This window comes from Poecilia reticulata, linkage group LG4, assembly GCF_000633615.1.
Source record: "Poecilia reticulata strain Guanapo linkage group LG4, Guppy_female_1.0+MT, whole genome shotgun sequence".
NCBI lineage: Eukaryota > Metazoa > Chordata > Actinopteri > Cyprinodontiformes > Poeciliidae > Poecilia > Poecilia reticulata.
In genome coordinates this window covers 5951187-5968275 of record NC_024334.1, presented here as the reverse complement: position 1 = coordinate 5968275, position 17089 = coordinate 5951187, and the positions used below count along the sequence as shown (strand labels likewise).

Genomic DNA, 17089 nt, shown 5'->3' with positions numbered 1-17089 from the left:
ATTATCATTCACTGTCCCTACTGACCTCAGAGTCAACAAAGTGTCTCTGGTAGTAATAGAAACCTCTCTTGCAGAGGTTGCAGTGAGTCAGTGCTTTCTGCAAGAAGTGTCTGCGATAAAGCTGATGCCACGTGTCTTTGATCTGCACAGGTATGAAGTATTCCAGTAGTTATAGAAATATGCTATTTACACCTAAACTTGGTTAGATCATTTGTCTTTGATCCTACTAGCACTGGGTCCACTTCTACGCCCCGTCCCTCCAGGTTCTTCCGCACTGTGGTGACCTCATCACTGGCCAGGTAAGCAGTGTGGTCATCATGCAGCTTCAGCAAGCGATCCAGCTCTTTTTTTGTTTCATTACGAATGTGCTGTGAGACCAGAGATCATTTCATCATGATGGTGAAACTCGTTTAGAAATAGAGAAAGGAACTGTGAAACTCTGGATCTGGACATTATAGAGTCTATTGCAACTTTTAATCTTTCCAGCATCACATCTGTTTGTAACAACACATGGTTCTTACCTGTTCTGGCGTCCGGTTCACCCACGATAGCCACCTCTCTTTCCAGTCAGGCCCCACCATGTCTTTGATCACAGATTCATCTTAAAGAGGAATAGCAGATAAAATATGAAGATGCAAGGAAACAAATTAATGCATGTTACAAAAACTCTTCAGGACCTTAGTTTGTACTGGAGTGTGCTGAATGCCAGAATGCGCCGATTTTCATTTTGATGAAAATCAATTCGAAAATTGATTTTTAGATATGAAATCAATTTAAATCTTCAAAATTCTATCTTCTTCCCAGTCAACAAACACACCGGAGTTAAATGGCTGGTTTGTACTCATAACATTCTTCAGTGTTAAAGTTGTTGCTGAGGGAACAAGACCCAGTTATCTATTTTTACCACCAGAGAGGTTTTTAAAATTTAAGTTGATTAAAAGAATAGTTTCTCTTCTCACACACCCCTTCTGTGAAGCTGCTACATCATCTAATATAAATAATTGATCATCTATTAAAATGCTGCTACAATAAATATATGAAATAGCAGTTTATTATTCATCATCAGTGAATCCAGTAGTTTTTTTTCTCATATTAAAGTTAGAAAAAAGACGTTATTTTAATTGGACATTGTTGAAAAATATTAAACGTCTCCAAATATTAGTGAATTTGTATGTTTCGATGCGTGCATAGAAAGTTAATCAGATTTATGAAGGAGATGCGCTGCAGCATAGATACCTCTGTTCAATAATCTGGAGGAGTGAACTCTATTCATAGATTTCCAGTGATGCAGGAGGAGACAGCTAGAATTAGTTAAATCATATGAGATATATTCTGATACAATACAGTAAATAAACTAACCTTATGTAACAACAATAATCAGTGGGGGAAATAGTCACATTTAAAACATGAATAAATTATACCGGTTTAGCACAGATTTGTGACTTTAAAGTATGTGAAGATGATAATTTGTTCTGTAGTCTCAGTTTCTTGAAGTATGAAGTTCAGGAAGCACTGATGGTTCTACACTGAATTATGGGTAATCTTGCACAATCTATACAGATCTCTAAAACAGTGGTTCTGACAGAAGGACGCTGTGGATAACATACTGTCTTTGAGGCGTGACTGCAGCGTTTCCTCCATGAACTGGATGGCAGCATCCCACTGAGGTTTGTCGGTGATGGATCGGTCTTCTAAGGCGTTGTGCTGGATCACCCTCTGACACACAGCAGCAAGACATATAAATACATTACACGATGGGACGAAAACTTTTACAGTTAGTGCTACATGTGGCCTTAGTCAGAATAGATCAAAGCTATAAAGACCAGCTTTCTTTAAGAGATGCAGATAATTAGAGAAGAGTTTGATTTAAGAAGTTAAATTGAGAAGTGTGGGAGTTTCTGCATTGCTGCACCCTGGATGAGTTGACTTTCTGTGTTTACCAGACTGTCCATGGCTCTCTCATTCCACTTGTGCCTCTTGATGCTCTCGTCCTTCACTGCCTCCTTCAGCTTGTCAAAGATGTCGTCCTGGTCTTTGCCTCTGTATTCAGCCATAAAGCGAGCAAACTCCTCCTGCAAAGTCTCCCAGGCAACCTAAAGGGGGGAGATTTGGCAAAGCAGATGGAAGAAAAGGCTGGGTCTGTCTGACATTAAAATGAGGCAACCGATGCATTTAATGCTTCCTACAAAGTGCCAAAAGTGATCAGCATTAACTAAGCAGTAGCAATTAAAGAAACAGGAGGGAAGATTTGGAATTAAGACAGAAGAAATTAACCAATCAATCAGCTACCAATTGGAGATAGTCAATTTTTCCTCTGATCAGCAATTGACTGATCAAAATCAAAAGTAAATGCGTCAACCAACAGTAGGGCTATATTAGAACATCCTATGATGGGATAATATTGGTAAATATTGCGATGGTTATATCATTTGTAATATATGCTCATTTTCTTTTTCCCTCTGCTTCTCATCTGTGTCTTAAAAACTAGGAAAAAAAGTTCAAATCAGATTTTCCCAGTCAGACCTCAAAGAAAATCGGACAACACCAAAACAAAGAAAAAAAAAATTACATTTTTCCAAACTTAAGAATTAAATCAGGCTCGGAACCCGGATTACAAATATCAGATGAACAGCTATCAAGAATCAAAGAAGACTGTTTGCACTTATGTCGGTTTTATTTAAATATTTTACCTCCAGTGCCTTATGTGGAAGCTGCTTGTCAGTCCACTGCTTCAGCTTGATGTCTACAGTTGTGTTAAAGGTCCCAGAGTCCATCGTTTGGGCAGCAGGCAGATAGATGTTCTCGATGACATGAGTGGAAACACGTTCCCAGAGCTTTTTCTGCAGAATAGACTCCCTGTGTGGAGCAAAAACATGGAAGGCATTAGTACTGAGCTGAATAACAGCTGTTTGTTGATTTGTAGCACAGTCCTTATGGCTGTTCCAGTCTCAGTTTTCTGTTTAAACTATGTTAACATTTTCAAGATCTGAACTGTCCCTTTTGGTTGCATTTAGAAGCATTGATCCAACATAAATGTGCCAATCAAAAACCTCTATGTTTCCTGTACAGCTCAGTAAAGTGACCCACTGGGATAGAAAGACAACAACAACAGAGAGATAACCTACCGCTGTGATGCTTTTATTTTTGTAGCCAGAACTACGATGACTCTGTTAGCAGCATAAAGTATCGCAACTTTCCTTTATGGCATGGCGACTCAGGAACAAAACTGAGTCTCCCTGTAACCACAGCAGTTTTGCTCCTTTTCTCATTAATCATAAACATTTCCTCATATTTCATGTCGTGTCCCCTTTGTTCCAGCTGGCTCTGCTCTCTGTCAATAAATGCTATCTTCAATTGTGCTGGCTGGCTAACAGGGCCACCCCTGCTCCTGTCCACGGGCCATTCATCAGATTATTGATCAAAGTAAATTGGAGGCACGCACACAGGGGATGGCCATAGCACAATGCATACATCTCATTAAAGCAAGCTTTTTCCTCATACTAGATGAGATAAGCTATATAGTCATACAGAATGTATAAACAAAGATAAATGACCAGTGGTGTATTTTAAAAGAAATGTAAAAAAACATGAGATCTGCTTATGTGGGATAAATAGCTTTCAGGAAGAATTTTAAATAAATGAGAGTCTATGAAGGGAGCAATAAATGCTAGGAATGATAACCAGGATATAAAGAAATCTAAAATATATTATTAAGTAAAGATTGTGTTAGCTGAATGATTAAACTGTGAAATTCTCAAAGTACAAGTCTTCACAATAACTAGAAGTTACATGAGAATAGAAGAAACAATTTTCATATAGAAATACAGAAAATGTGATACAGTCAACAGACTGAAAAGTGTCATCAGGTGCTGTATAGAATATAGGCTCTGCCCCAGCCTCTGCAATAGACTGCTGGCTCTGGTGTCTGTCATATTTGTCTTGACAGTACTCCATTGATTCTCTGTGGGATTAGGGTGAGCAGAGTTTTCTGGCCAATTAGGCAGACTGATACAATGATCACTGAACCAGCTATTGGTACCTTCAGCAGTGAGGGAGAGTGCAAAGAATACTAGAATATGAAATCAGCACCTCTAAAACGTTCTTCCCCGTTTGTCCAGACTCTGAGACCTTAATTTCCCCAGAAAATGTACTTTAGACTGAAAAGAGAACTCTGGACCTCTGAGCAATAGCCCAGTCGTTTTAGACCAGGTCAGATGGTTCTGACCTTGTGTACAGTTCATGAGTGGTTTAACAAGGGATGGCTGTTTTAACCCATGCTCCAGCTATGTCTGTGTGGCTCTTCAAGCGGTGACTCCAGCTGTTGTCCACTCCATGTCCAAACTCTAAAATGGGATTTGTTTCATCATTCTCTCAAAACTGCAGTTATCCCTGTTACTGGTGCACCTTTTTTCAACCTCACTTTTTCCTTCCACTCAACATTTTATAACATACCAGGATGTAGCTGAGCAACCAGCTAAATTAACATTGACCTTTTGTGGCTGATTCTCCTTGCAGACGGCGTCTGGGACTGTCTGCTAGATAACTGCAAGTCAGCAAACTTCTCATTGTGTGGCCATGACATAACAGTTATGTATTAAAAATATTTGTTGGTCTAATATTATTATAAAATTATATGAATTTTCTTGGAAATTGTATCCTGGTGTTTCATTAGTTGTGAGTCATAATATGTAACATGTTTCACATTTCTGATTGAATTTCTGAGATCAACTTTTGTTTGAGGAAAATATCCACTGACATTTCACTACAAATGAACGACAATATAACTTTATCAACGACTTACCAGAGTTGGGGCGTCACTTGACTCAAACTAATGACTTCATCCAAAATTTCATTTTTTGCTTTTTCAAAGAGTTCATTCTGCAAAAAGACAAAACACCATGAGTAATCACAGCAGACTGGAACACATTTCAGAAAGAAACTTGTGACCGCTTTTCCGAGAATATTAACAAGGTGAATAACCAATCAAATGACCTTTAAGATAAGTTTACTAAGAAGCTTTTGTATGAAAGAACCACAGAGAAACATGGACTGTGTTCGCCTTACTCTGTCAAGTTCTCTCAGACGAGGATAGTTGTTCTTCCATTCAGTCTCCAGGTTGAATCGTGATGCTGTGGAAAGATGGGACTCTTATAAAGATTATCTGATGTTTATCACTAAATGATGATTTCAAGATGGGTTGACATATACACCCTAATAAAGAACTTCCTCCAGTCATTTAACGGCGTTCTAATTTTAGCTGCTCCGATGTATAAAACAGTAGATTTCAACAATCAACAAGAAATAACCATCGGCACACACAGCTCATTTTATTTCCACATAGTGTGATGTAAAAGACACCTTCAGGTTGCTAATGGTGCCCATCCTTTAATAAGAGAGGCTGAGGACACTTTGCACACTCTCTCCTAACTGGTCCCTTAGGAGGTGAAGCAATGGGGTCAGTAGCCTATGCTTCATCAAAAGTCAGAGTTTTAGCTCTAACATATGCACAAAGACACACACACGTGCGCGCACACACAGGTGAAGCAAGCCTGGTGCCTTTTCCCTCAGCTCCCTATCCACACTGCAGATTAGTCTAATTGCAGCTTTGTGGCGCCAAGAATGGAGGATGAAAGCCGGCCGCATGTGATTTGATAGAATATAGATCGATATGCAACACAATGGGTCTATGGGAACTGCAGTCTCACAGCTATAAATCTCCTCTGCTGTTGGGAATGGCTTGTGATTGTCTAGACTAATTGAAGCAGGCAGAAGGGAGGGACCGGGGAAGTGTGGCAGCATGGGCCGAGAAAGACCTGGAGACAGAAGACTCTTAGGGTGAAGAGGAAGCATTGTCTGGTTCATTTACAATTACTGCCTCAGAACCTTTGGTCAAGATAAACATTTAGTAAATGTCAGGCGAGCATACCTTTAAAAACATCAGCTTGCTGCTCCACAGACTCCCTGACCATCTTCCAGAAGCAGTCAGAGACAGCCAGACTCAAGTTCTTTGTGGTGACCTGATGAGCTTTCAGCATACCGTCCCTTTAGGCACAAAAACATTACTTTCAATTTTACAGTTATTCACTTTAACAGTCATGATATTTGTTTGTTAGAGTTTAACTTGCCTCAGCAATCTGGAGCTCTGGAAAAAGTCTTCTTCGTAATCTTTAATTGCATCTATGCTCTCCCCGGTCCCCCCTATGAATGGGGACATAAACAGTCAGTAAAAATCTGTGAAAAAAGAAGAAAATAAACACAGCAAGCCGCAAAACTCTGGAAGAATTTTTACCTTTTCCTGTTACCACAGCAAAATAACCAAGAGCTTTCATGGGAAACAGCTTTCCTTCAACAATTTGCTGAATCTAAAAGAGAAAAAAATAAAAAAAATAAAAAGTATTTTAAAAGGCACAGATCAAACTGTAAGAGGCGCCAATTTAGGTTACAAAGTTCACTATACATAAACGGTGTATATGATCAAGTCTAGTGAATACCACTGATTATCTCATCATTGCATGTTTGTGGGTGATATATGAGAGGCAAAAAGTGAACCTTTTATACCCAAACCTGGGTAGTTAGAAGAAGGAAAAATGGACAAGTGTGAAGATTTAAGCAAATCTGCAACGACTAAATTTTGATGGTTGGACGCCTGGTTCAGAACATCTAAGTGGCTCAAAGATGGAGCAACTGTGAACCAGTAGTAACAAAAATTAAACCAATACACTATCAGAAAGGTGGTCATAAAGTTATGCCTGATTGGTGTATGGTCCATTAGAAGAGATTGAGCTCCCTCTAGTGGATCACCTAGATATAAAACAATATTGGTGACTAACATTTTACTGGCATAATAAGTGAAAATGCAGCATCACTATCTTTAATTCAGTAATTGAAGCAGATCATTTTGGAAATTAAACCAAAATGAGAAATATTTACAGCTAGTCAGTGCATAATTATGGATATAAAGCAGCATTTGTGTTGGAACGGTTCAGCTATCTTACTCTGTTTGGACTAGCCAGGTTCTTTTCAGCCAAGTCCACTTTAGTTAGAACAAAGATGGTCCTTCTGCCCTGAGGGTCCATCTGGCTGACCAGGTCTGTTACGATGCTGCGCTCTGCATCCACACTGCCGTCTGGGTCAAGGAAGAATAAACAGATCAAAAATGACAAACCTGGAGTCCAGCTTTTTGTTTCTTGGGGAAATCTCAGGACCTTTCCACAAATACTGTTCCTATATTATGTTCCCTCTACATCAGGCAATGGAAAAGCAAATGACCATGTCTCACCTTGAATACAAAGAATGATAGCATTAGGGTTTTGCATGTAGGCCTTGCTCATGCTGAAGATAGTTTCCTTAGTGTCTGATGCCATGCCCGTCGTCACAGTCTAGAAAGTAGTTCAATTACATTAATTACATAAAATCTTTGTTTTATTAAAAAAAAAAAAAACATGTATCTTTAGTACTGGGGCTCCTACATATTCCAGGCATTTCCCAATTGCATAGGAACCCTATAGCAATGGCACTCCATACATATTAAAATTATGTATGGATATAAAATAATATATCAGTGTCTATCTGAGAAAGTTTTATTACTCACACTGATGACACCAGGTAAGTCAACAAGAACCATCCTCTGAATACCCGGCCCTTTAACACTCAAAGAGATTGTCTGTTGTGGAACAAATAAAAGTATTTTATCAACCGTTCTAAATATAAATAAGATAATTTTTTTTGTTAATAATCCAGATGTAACTTTGTCCAACCTCAGAGCTGACTGTCTGTCCCTCCTTCACACTCTTCCTCATCCTCAGCTCAATCTCATGCCTCAGAGCAGCCAGCTGCACACAAACCAAGAAGAGAAAAAAACATGTGTGAAAAAGCAACTAGATTGCAGTTAATCCTTAAATAAATCAGATGCATGTGTGACCTACATCCCCATCCTTAGTGAGGTCGAACTCTCGGCCACTGTCTTTGAACATGGCCACATGGTGGGGACCTTCGCTTAATGTTACCTGTAGGGACAATATAGAGGTTATTCTAAGGGAAAGAAGGAATCAAATCCAGACATAAAACCACTCTGTCCTCCACCCACCTTCACAGGAGAGCGCGTCATCATCTCTCCTGATCCCCTGGGGAAGATCCTGGCCTGGGCAATCATCTCAAGCACGCTGGTCTTCCCAGCACTCTGATCGCCAACCACAACCACCTGAAGGACAAAGAGCAGGAGAGACGTTGGATAAGCTACAAATTAGGTCATTAGTTACATCATGAGGATTTACATGATACAAATGACATTAGCTAAATACAATAAGACTGAATAGAGAAACATGGGGAACTAATATTTAGTGTTTGAGTGAATTACAAACAAAGAGGTAGTTCATAACTTTCAGGAGTATAAAATGCTGATATTATTAACCAATAAGGACATTTAACAAAAAAAGACCAACATGTTGTTTAAGAAATAATCTGAAATCTGTCTGAGGATTACAAATTGTGCACCTCACCCTGGGTAAGTGGTCCTGGGTGTTGTAGTTGGAATCATAATCAGACAGGATGTCGAGAACTTCAGAATAAAGGTCAATAAGGGATTTCTGAAAAACAAATTTATTAAAAAAAAACCATTAAATGGCAGTAATAGTGACAAATTTAACAGGTTCACAACTAAACAATCTTAACAACAGCCACACCACAAGCAGATATGGAAACCTTAAATATTGTCAGTATTAAGTGTTTAAGATTTGTATCAATAAATGACTCACCTTCACCTTCCTTTGATGAATCCCCTTATCATCTCTTTGCAGCACCACTTTCCTTAACTCTTTATTTTCCTTTTCCAGTCTTTCCAGCATGCGCTGATACTTTAACTAAGAAATAATTAATCATATTAGCAGGCATTTCGCAAGGTCCTTTTATTGTTTTTGTTTGATTTTGGAGATGCACTACCTGAGTTCGAAGAAGCTCCTCTTGGAGCTGGTCAATCTTTTCTTTGTCTGATGACTGAAAGTCACAGCAGAAACAAAGACAAACAAGAGAAATGGGTAAAATTTATGTTTCCTTTAAGTCTTCAGCTTGTAGCTTTCCATTACGCTCAGAGTACTATTTCAGAAGAGAAAACTCACACCATCACCGCAAAGGTTCAATACATGCAAACTGTATTACATAGAGAATCAAAATGGAAAGTCGCGTTAATGCATAAAGATCCAAACATTTCAGGCAGACAGTCAACATATAACTGCCATAACCCAGCTTTAATTTCAGGGATCCACAAACAGGCAGAAATTAAAGAGTGAATCCTGTAAAAATCAAGCCAGGTTTATTTACAAAATCATTTTGTTACAAAAGACCTGATTTTGTTAAACTCCATTAGATTTTAGTAATTGTATGACAGAGTGTTATCTCTGCATGAGAGCAACAGAAGACAGGAAACAAGAAGAAATGGAACTGGGAGAAGGTAAAATTAACTTAAAAGACACACAGACACAGCAAACTACATGAGCAGAACTACTTCTTCACTAAAAAACAGAAACAAGAGCTTTGTTTTGAGATATTTTCCAGCAATATGCAGAAACGTTCACAGCAACAAACCAGCTCCTTTTGAACTAACGGCTTCAATCTTGACTTAAACTTCAGTTCATCCCAGAGATTTTCAAAGAGGTCAGCTCACACCATGCCTCTGGTTGCCACACAGGTTCATGCTGTGCTCCCAAACATTAAACGAGACAGTTGATTATCATCCAGCTACATCTATAGTCATGAGAAACTAAATCCATTGCAACTGTTCTAGAACTAGGCTGCAAAAGATTCATGCTTGTCACGCAAAAATTACTGGAAAATCTAAGCCCAGTGATACGCATTTAGTCAGATGTGGAGACTGTTGTCAAGTTTTTCAGAGAAGGCTAAAATGTCAAGATACAGCACCTTGCACAACTATTCAGACTCATTCTACTGTTCAAATTTGTTACATTACAGCAATGAACCTAAACATATTTTACTGGGATCTTATGTGACAGACCCCCAGAAAGGATTGCAAAAATTGAAAATGGAAAGAAAATCAAGCACGCATTTCAAATTTATTCACAATTAAAAGTCTGAAAGGTGTGGCATGCATTTGTATTTAGCCAGCTTGAGTCGAGTGCCAGCTTCAATTTGCAATGACTGCTGCAAGTTTCTGCAGACAAACCTTCCTATTAATTCATCTTTGCAAAACAGCTCAAGTCGAGTCAGATTGCAGCAGGTTATTGATTTAGTTCTGAACTTCAACTGGGAACACATTCTATTGTAGCTCTGGCTTTATCTTTACTGTTACAGCTTTTGTTTTTCACCATTATCATCCTCTATTTTGCTCAATCCATCCTCCCATCAACTGTGAGGGTGACGTGCAGTTCTAGTTTTCTGCCATACAAAGAATGCTGCAGTATATCGGCAACAACCTTCTTCCAAAGAGGTCAGATTTGTGGAGTGTACAACAAATCGTCATGTTGACAGATTCTTCCACCTGAACTTTGGGAGCAGCTCCAGAGCTTTGAGATGTGTTCTTAGTTTGAGATACGGCTTTAAAAAACCTCCACACCTTCATCCTTGACCTGTCTGCTGTGTTCTCTGGTCTCTGATAAACTTATTCAGCCTTTAACGAACCACTGGGTTTATACTGAGATTAAGTTAGGACTCTAATAATTGATTTCTTGGGTTCAAAAATCAACTATTAGATTAGTTACAAAGTTTTAGACTTTCAGTTAAAGAGACTAAAACCAGATAAATGCCACATTTTTATATAATCCCAATAAAATACACTTGAAAATTATGGTTGTAATGTGAAAAGGTTTAGAGAAATGAATATGTTTGCAAGGCACTCCAGGTTTGTGTCATCACTTCTACAAATATAACAAAAAAGGATAAAGTATCTTTTCTTTCATGAGATATGAAATAAATACCTAATCTGCCAGGATTAAAACCTTCTAGTTACAATGTTTGTTTTGCATGACAAAAGCAATAAAACATTGTTGAAAGTTTCTACATTTAAGCAACCAATCTATGCAAAACTTGACTCCAGCTCAAATTAGTCTCACTTCACTTGAACCAAATGGTCCCTCCTCTGTCCTTTAGCTGGACGTTTTTGGGAGTTGTTGGTGGGATTGGGATCAAAGTGAGGGGGGACCTTCACCTTGCGCGTCTGTGTCGAGGGGTTGTGGTTCGCAGCACGCTCTTGGGATGACGTACGCGCACTATTGGCTGCAGCGGCCCGCCGGACCTCCTCCTCATGCCGCTGGATCTGCTGCTGAATAAAAATCAGCTCTCCGAGCAGACCCTGCTGGGTGCGTCAGAGAGACGTGAGAGAGAGGAAGGAGGAGGAAAATAATAATAAAAACCCAAGAACAACAACCGGCCACCGGGTTGATCCATGCCATGTGGATCAATGCTTGCATCCCACTGCAGGAAACCCAGGCGGCGCAGCTGGCACTGGTGTTGTTCAGGTGGAAGAATCAGAATTCAGTCAGGATTTGTTTGAAAGAATCAAGAAGAATCTTTCACTTTCAGAATCTTGCCACCATCATCAGTGAATAAAACAAAGTATGTCTCGGTTCAAAACAAACTTTGCCAGACTGAGGGCAGAAAAGGCAACTAATACCACAATCAGTGCCTTCCAGCAAGCGGCAGCAACAGTGACTGGTGCTCCTTATGCACCATAGCAGATTAAAGACAACATCAAAATTGTAACTATTCTCTTTCAAGTGTTTTATGTATCAAAACAAAAATGTTAACGTGGTTTTAACTCACCTGGTCTGTGAATGCTTAAAATGAAAACTTAATCAGCAAAGAAAGCATTAAAATCTACTGAGATGAAGCAAAAAGCAGGTGGATTCTGTCTAGTTTCAAAGATCCCCATCATGAAACACAGAGTTTGTCTCATTTTAGAGCTCTAGCTTTTGCATTGTCTTACAAATGTAAGACATGTAATATAAAAGCTGTGTTCATGTTAGAGTCTCTGGTTATAGGCAATAAGAGGGATACCAGCAGAAAAGTTTATTAACCCTCCCGTGGTCTTAAGAGATGGGGTCATTTGAACCTCAACTGTTTTTTACTCTGTATGTGGTCGCGCCAACTCCGTGTGCGTTTTTACGAGACAGTCTGACACAAAACCCCCCTCTCACTCCGCTTCCCTGCTGTTTAACCGTCATCTGCAGCGCTCCTCCTGAGAGTCGCGCTAAGACCGTGGGAGGGTTAAAATGCACCTCTTCCTAATGCATATATTTTCAGGTTTTTATTTGTTTTAACTTTGCGTAGTTATGAAAATACACAAAACAATAGAAAATGGTAACACTAAAACAAAACATGAGAAGGTAGGAAGGAAGACAGGAGGAATGAACACATACAAAAATATATATTTTTTGCAAAAACAAATAAATGACAAAAATTCAAAAGAGTAACCAACTATCAACTATAAGGTATACGTTACCAATATGTTTTTTAAAAACTCACAATCAGAGCTAAATAGGTATGAATAGGCAATGGTAAAGAAACCGATGAGTGTTTTCCAGCTCTCAGTAAGAGTGATACCAAATCTAAGCGGTATGTTGTATAATTTCTGGAAGATTTGAAAATAATGTCAGACTTTAGAAAGTGCAAAATAAAAAAGGACGTCACATCAAATAAACTGAATGAACCGAAAAACAGAAATGTTACTATTTGATGCAATTTTTTAATTCAATGTGCAATATTCTAAGCACAATGACTGAAAGTATTATTATCAAGTAACTTTTAAAAAAATTTATATTCATGTATCTTTGATGGCCATTTGATTGAACTAATTATGGTTGAAATGGTGACAGACTGCAAACAGAAGTTAAAGGGACTATATCATCAGATTTTAGAGCCACAAACGCCACAAATTTCAAAAGGAAAAAAAATAAAAACCACAGTATGCCTTTCCATTGGTTTCTAAAAGGGTAAGTAAATTTAAAACTTGCTTTTCTGATATAACAGTCTTCTTAGCCACAGGTGCTAAAATAGGAAGGTGCTAGCATGATGATTTGTTGCTTGGAATTGGGATATGTATGATATGAGTCCACTAATTGGGAACAATGGAAAAAATACAATAGTAAATAGTTTTACTATTGTAGTTTTATTTAAAGAAAGAGTCAACCAAGCTGACGACCAAAAATCTTGAGCAGAATCAGTTGCCAGGCCACTGGCAACTGGCAGACAGGACTCAACACCAAGAGCTTTTAAATCTCTCCTTAGGGTGCTTGTGTGTTAGCTCTCAAAACCACTGCTCTCAGATTCCACACCAGTAAGTCTACGTAAAAATCCACGCTCGACTCAACTTGGATTTGACTTCAGTCATAAAAATGAATAAATTGGTTGTGAGATATAAGCTTGAAGACAAATAATTATTTAAAAAATTTATAAAAATGATAAAATAGACCCCTTAAATGATAGAGAGTGGTGCTGGCATTGAGAGAGTATAAAAGCTATGAAGTGTGAAACAGATTTTAAACACTTGCCTTTTTGTACTGCTTATCACTGGCATCATGTGCAGCTCCAGTTGAAGAATCTGTAGCTTTTAGAGCAGGGTCGCCTGAATTTTCTAAGAGGAAACAAAAACACAAGACATAAAAAAAGTAGTGACAAAAAAGACATAATAATGCTACAAGGCTTCAAGGGGTGCTTGATTAAGAAAAGCCCACAAATTTGTGATCAAGTTTAAATGTTTGAAAAATGTTGCTGAAATCCTTGAGTTTGTAGGTAAGTAAAACTAATTTTCTAAGGTAAAATATGCATTAGTTAGTCTAGATGTCCTAATGACAACATTGATATGTTTATTGCTGATTAAATAGTTTATTAAAGAGACAAAATATATGTATATCTAAATAAGTTTCATCTGAAAGAAAACTGAAATCTTGAAAATTATATTTTGAATTCATATTTAGATGAATATTATTTGACTTTAGATTAATATTAGTTTCTAATGTGGTGCAACATTGTTCAAATCATACTTGCTTAAAATACATTTAAAAAAATAACAGATTTTTTTTTGGTTGAATGACTAAATCATTTTTAAATCTTAAAAATTATCACTTTGTTTATCAACATAAGAAATGTGTTTAAAACACAGAATGTAAAATTAGTGCAAATTACTTAAGATATATTTATGAAGCCATTGGTAGCCATAAGAGCAATCAAGAGATAATAATAATTGCCAGGGATGCTCCTTTGTTTTTCTATGACTCATAGCTAAGGGTCTGGCACACAGCTTCATAAATGAGTCATAAAATTCAAAATAAAACTACATTTTTCAAAAATTTGAGTGTCAGAAACCAGAGACAGAGGAAGACTGCTGAAAAGGTTAGTAATGAACGTGTAGTTAAAAGAGGCCAGGTGAGAGGAGAGCTTGAAGTCAAAGGAGGCAAAGACCTAAAAAGGTTGGACAATATTCAGCCAGAGAGAGACAAGTAAAAGAGAGTAAGAAAGTAGGAGAACAAACTACAGACAAACAAGAGAGTCTTTGAAAGTCCTTTTGTGAGAACTATAGAAAGAAACAAATTCCTTCTGCACATTTGGAATATGGTTGTCCACTTTGTTCACTGCTAAATCTAAACAATCAGATAATCACAGTCCTGTGTGATGTCATTGAAGAGTGACAAAGAAAAAGGGGTATGGACAGTTCTACTAGTATACGGGGATTACACACCTAACAGACGCAGGCCAGAGACTCCTTTGACTTCACTACCCAAACTCACACCTGTGAAGAATGTGGAGGACAGGAGAAGAGGAGAAACGAAGAACACAAGATGTAAATCATGAAGCAGACAGGCAGAGGGATGGCTGTCAAACCAGAAATTCAGCACAATAATGATGAGTAATGAAAAGCTGTGGATGAGCAGAAGCTTTAGTTGAAAAAGTCCCTGAAGAAACCAATTAAAAGAGTTAAATTCTGAACTGGATCTGATCCCTGACTGACCTTTTTTTTGTTTATTACAAATAAAGTATGTTATTCAAAGTATTTGTGAACTCACAAAAGTTTGTGGAAAGATTAACCAGTGGATATTAAAGAAGCACCAATCAAATGTGTAATATTCGTCTTAAATGGCTCAGATCAGAAATTAGTTGGTCAAGAATATATTTTTATTTCCCCATTCTGAAAAATGCATCAAAACTAAAGTCTTTGCAAAAATATCAAAACTACCCCCTTATGTTTTTCAGTGACTCAGTAAAGTTTAATGACAAAGAAAACTTTGCAACACTGTAAACATGCACTGACGCAAAATAAAATTCAACATAGTCAGACAATAAATAGTGAACTATTTGGATTCATATCAGTCTGTCAAACACAGCAGCAGTATATAAACACACTCTAGTCAGAAAAACAGCAGAGAGGAAGTTATTCAGGAAACAGGCTGAATAACATGTTTGTAATACTGAATGTAGATCAAGATATTCATTTAAATGCACCAAAAGCTAGGTGATAAATCAAACATTAAATTAAAATATCACCCAAAATATAGACAGCAACCTTCCTCTGGAAATTCAAATTCATCCCATATGTGGGCTTGAATTCATTTACTTATTTTACAGCATCCAGATAATGTTCAGTTTACTCACCAGAGGAAAGAAGGCCTTTAAGGAAAGTGAAGTTCTCTCCAATCTTCTCAAAGTCAGGCAGAAGTTTAGCGATTTCTTCCATCTCTGGTAACGCTTTTGCCAATTTATCTTAAATGCAAAAATGTTGATGAGGTATGAAAATCTGACATGTGATTGAAGGATAACAACGTAAAATAAATTGATATCTACAATTTTAATAACAAAGATTACTGATACAAAAAAGAAACTTACCAAGATCAATATTTTCACTCAGTTCCCACACAAAATCAGGGATGACCCAGTTGTATTCACTGAAATCAGGCAGCATGTCTTTCCACTCTTCATAGGTCTAAGAATTAAAAGAAATGTTTTACTTAAAATTACCTGCTGTCTGTTTACAAATATGCACCAAATTAAAACCAGTAATGAAAGATTTTTGCTTCATTATCCACACAATGGACTTTGACACAACATAAGTGATAACAACTAGCACTGGCCTTCTTAGCTGTGTAACCTCCTCCAACTGCTGTTCCCAGCAGGATGTATCGGAGCCTCAGCAGCCGAGCTGCCAGGCGGGCCACCCAGAAGTTGCGTTGCTGTTGGTGCCTGTGACCACCAGACCCCAGAGGGGGCTTCAAAGGCCGCATGGGCAACCGGGACATGGAGGTAAAATATCGCGCTGCTGTGCGATGAGGAGTCCGGTGAGGGTTATTGTTTCCAGAGTAACGATGGTGAATGGCACGAGACAGAGGATGAAGTTTCTGCAGTGGGATCCGGAATTTCACCCCCATATTGTTTGAGACGAGGCTCCTACAAGCCACGCTGAAATAACAGAGGAATATGGCATTAAAAACAGACAAAAAAAAAAAAAAAGAAACAAGCGGCGTATGTTTCCATTTTATGATTCTATAATTTTGGAACTTTTATTACGACCACCTGCACCTACTGTAAAGACAACTTCTGATTTATCTTCTTAATAACCAACAGAAGAGGAATTATACTCACAACCACATTTACTTGTACCATTTGTGTACAAGTCTGCAGTGCAAAGAAAATCTAACAACTAAACTGAAAATTGTTACAACAGTAAAAAATTATGCAAGAAGCAGCAACATATAGGCCCATGATTATTAAGTCAAATCTGCTGCAAGGTCAATCCATGTCATCATATTCTGAAACTGGAGTGAAGAAGATGAGGAAGTGTAAATGAGAACAGGATCTTGTTCAGTCAGAGCTCTCTCTTACAGCACTGGAATCCAAGCTGGTTCAGGTAGCAAAGCACAATAACGCTCAAAATACGAGACATGTTGGGAGTAATAAATTTGGGTCACTTGTAATTATAAACTGTTCTATGAAAGTGTTTTGGATCAGAGGTTCCACATAGATTCTAACCATTTTTTGTTTATAGAAATTCCACCACATTTGTGCTTCACGTAGCTATGACCAAGAGTCAGACAAGATTTCAGAATAACACACCACTTTTAAAGCTTTATTGTGGTATTATTAGTGTCTAATA

The 17089-nt window shown here is 37.9% G+C and overlaps 1 protein-coding gene across 5 annotated transcripts in view; it reads right to left on the bottom strand.

Annotated features, from left to right (window-relative positions):
• opa1 (OPA1 mitochondrial dynamin like GTPase) overlaps positions 1-17089 on the bottom strand; it is a 32247-nt gene that overhangs the window by 13781 nt on the left and 1377 nt on the right. Inside the window, exons 2-27 of one of the 5 annotated variants that reach the window (XM_008406850.2) lie at positions 16071-16395; positions 15826-15922; positions 15595-15702; positions 14684-14734; positions 13497-13579; positions 11156-11302; positions 8938-8991; positions 8754-8858; positions 8499-8585; positions 8087-8200; positions 7926-8006; positions 7758-7832; positions 7592-7663; positions 7280-7379; positions 6996-7126; positions 6290-6362; positions 6126-6198; positions 5927-6042; positions 5065-5129; positions 4802-4878; positions 2691-2856; positions 1941-2093; positions 1608-1716; positions 522-601; positions 228-368; positions 26-142 (exon numbers count right to left, since the gene is read on the bottom strand). In XM_008406850.2, coding sequence (XP_008405072.1) covers positions 26-142; positions 228-368; positions 522-601; positions 1608-1716; positions 1941-2093; positions 2691-2856; positions 4802-4878; positions 5065-5129; positions 5927-6042; positions 6126-6198; positions 6290-6362; positions 6996-7126; positions 7280-7379; positions 7592-7663; positions 7758-7832; positions 7926-8006; positions 8087-8200; positions 8499-8585; positions 8754-8858; positions 8938-8991; positions 11156-11302; positions 13497-13579; positions 14684-14734; positions 15595-15702; positions 15826-15922; positions 16071-16395 — 2800 coding nt within the window. The remainder of the gene's footprint in view (positions 1-25; positions 143-227; positions 369-521; positions 602-1607; positions 1717-1940; positions 2094-2690; positions 2857-4801; positions 4879-5064; positions 5130-5926; positions 6043-6125; positions 6199-6289; positions 6363-6995; positions 7127-7279; positions 7380-7591; positions 7664-7757; positions 7833-7925; positions 8007-8086; positions 8201-8498; positions 8586-8753; positions 8859-8937; positions 8992-11155; positions 11303-13496; positions 13580-14683; positions 14735-15594; positions 15703-15825; positions 15923-16070; positions 16396-17089) is intronic. The other 4 variants (XM_008406846.2, XM_017304409.1, XM_017304408.1 and 1 more) reach the window with 4 other exon arrangements.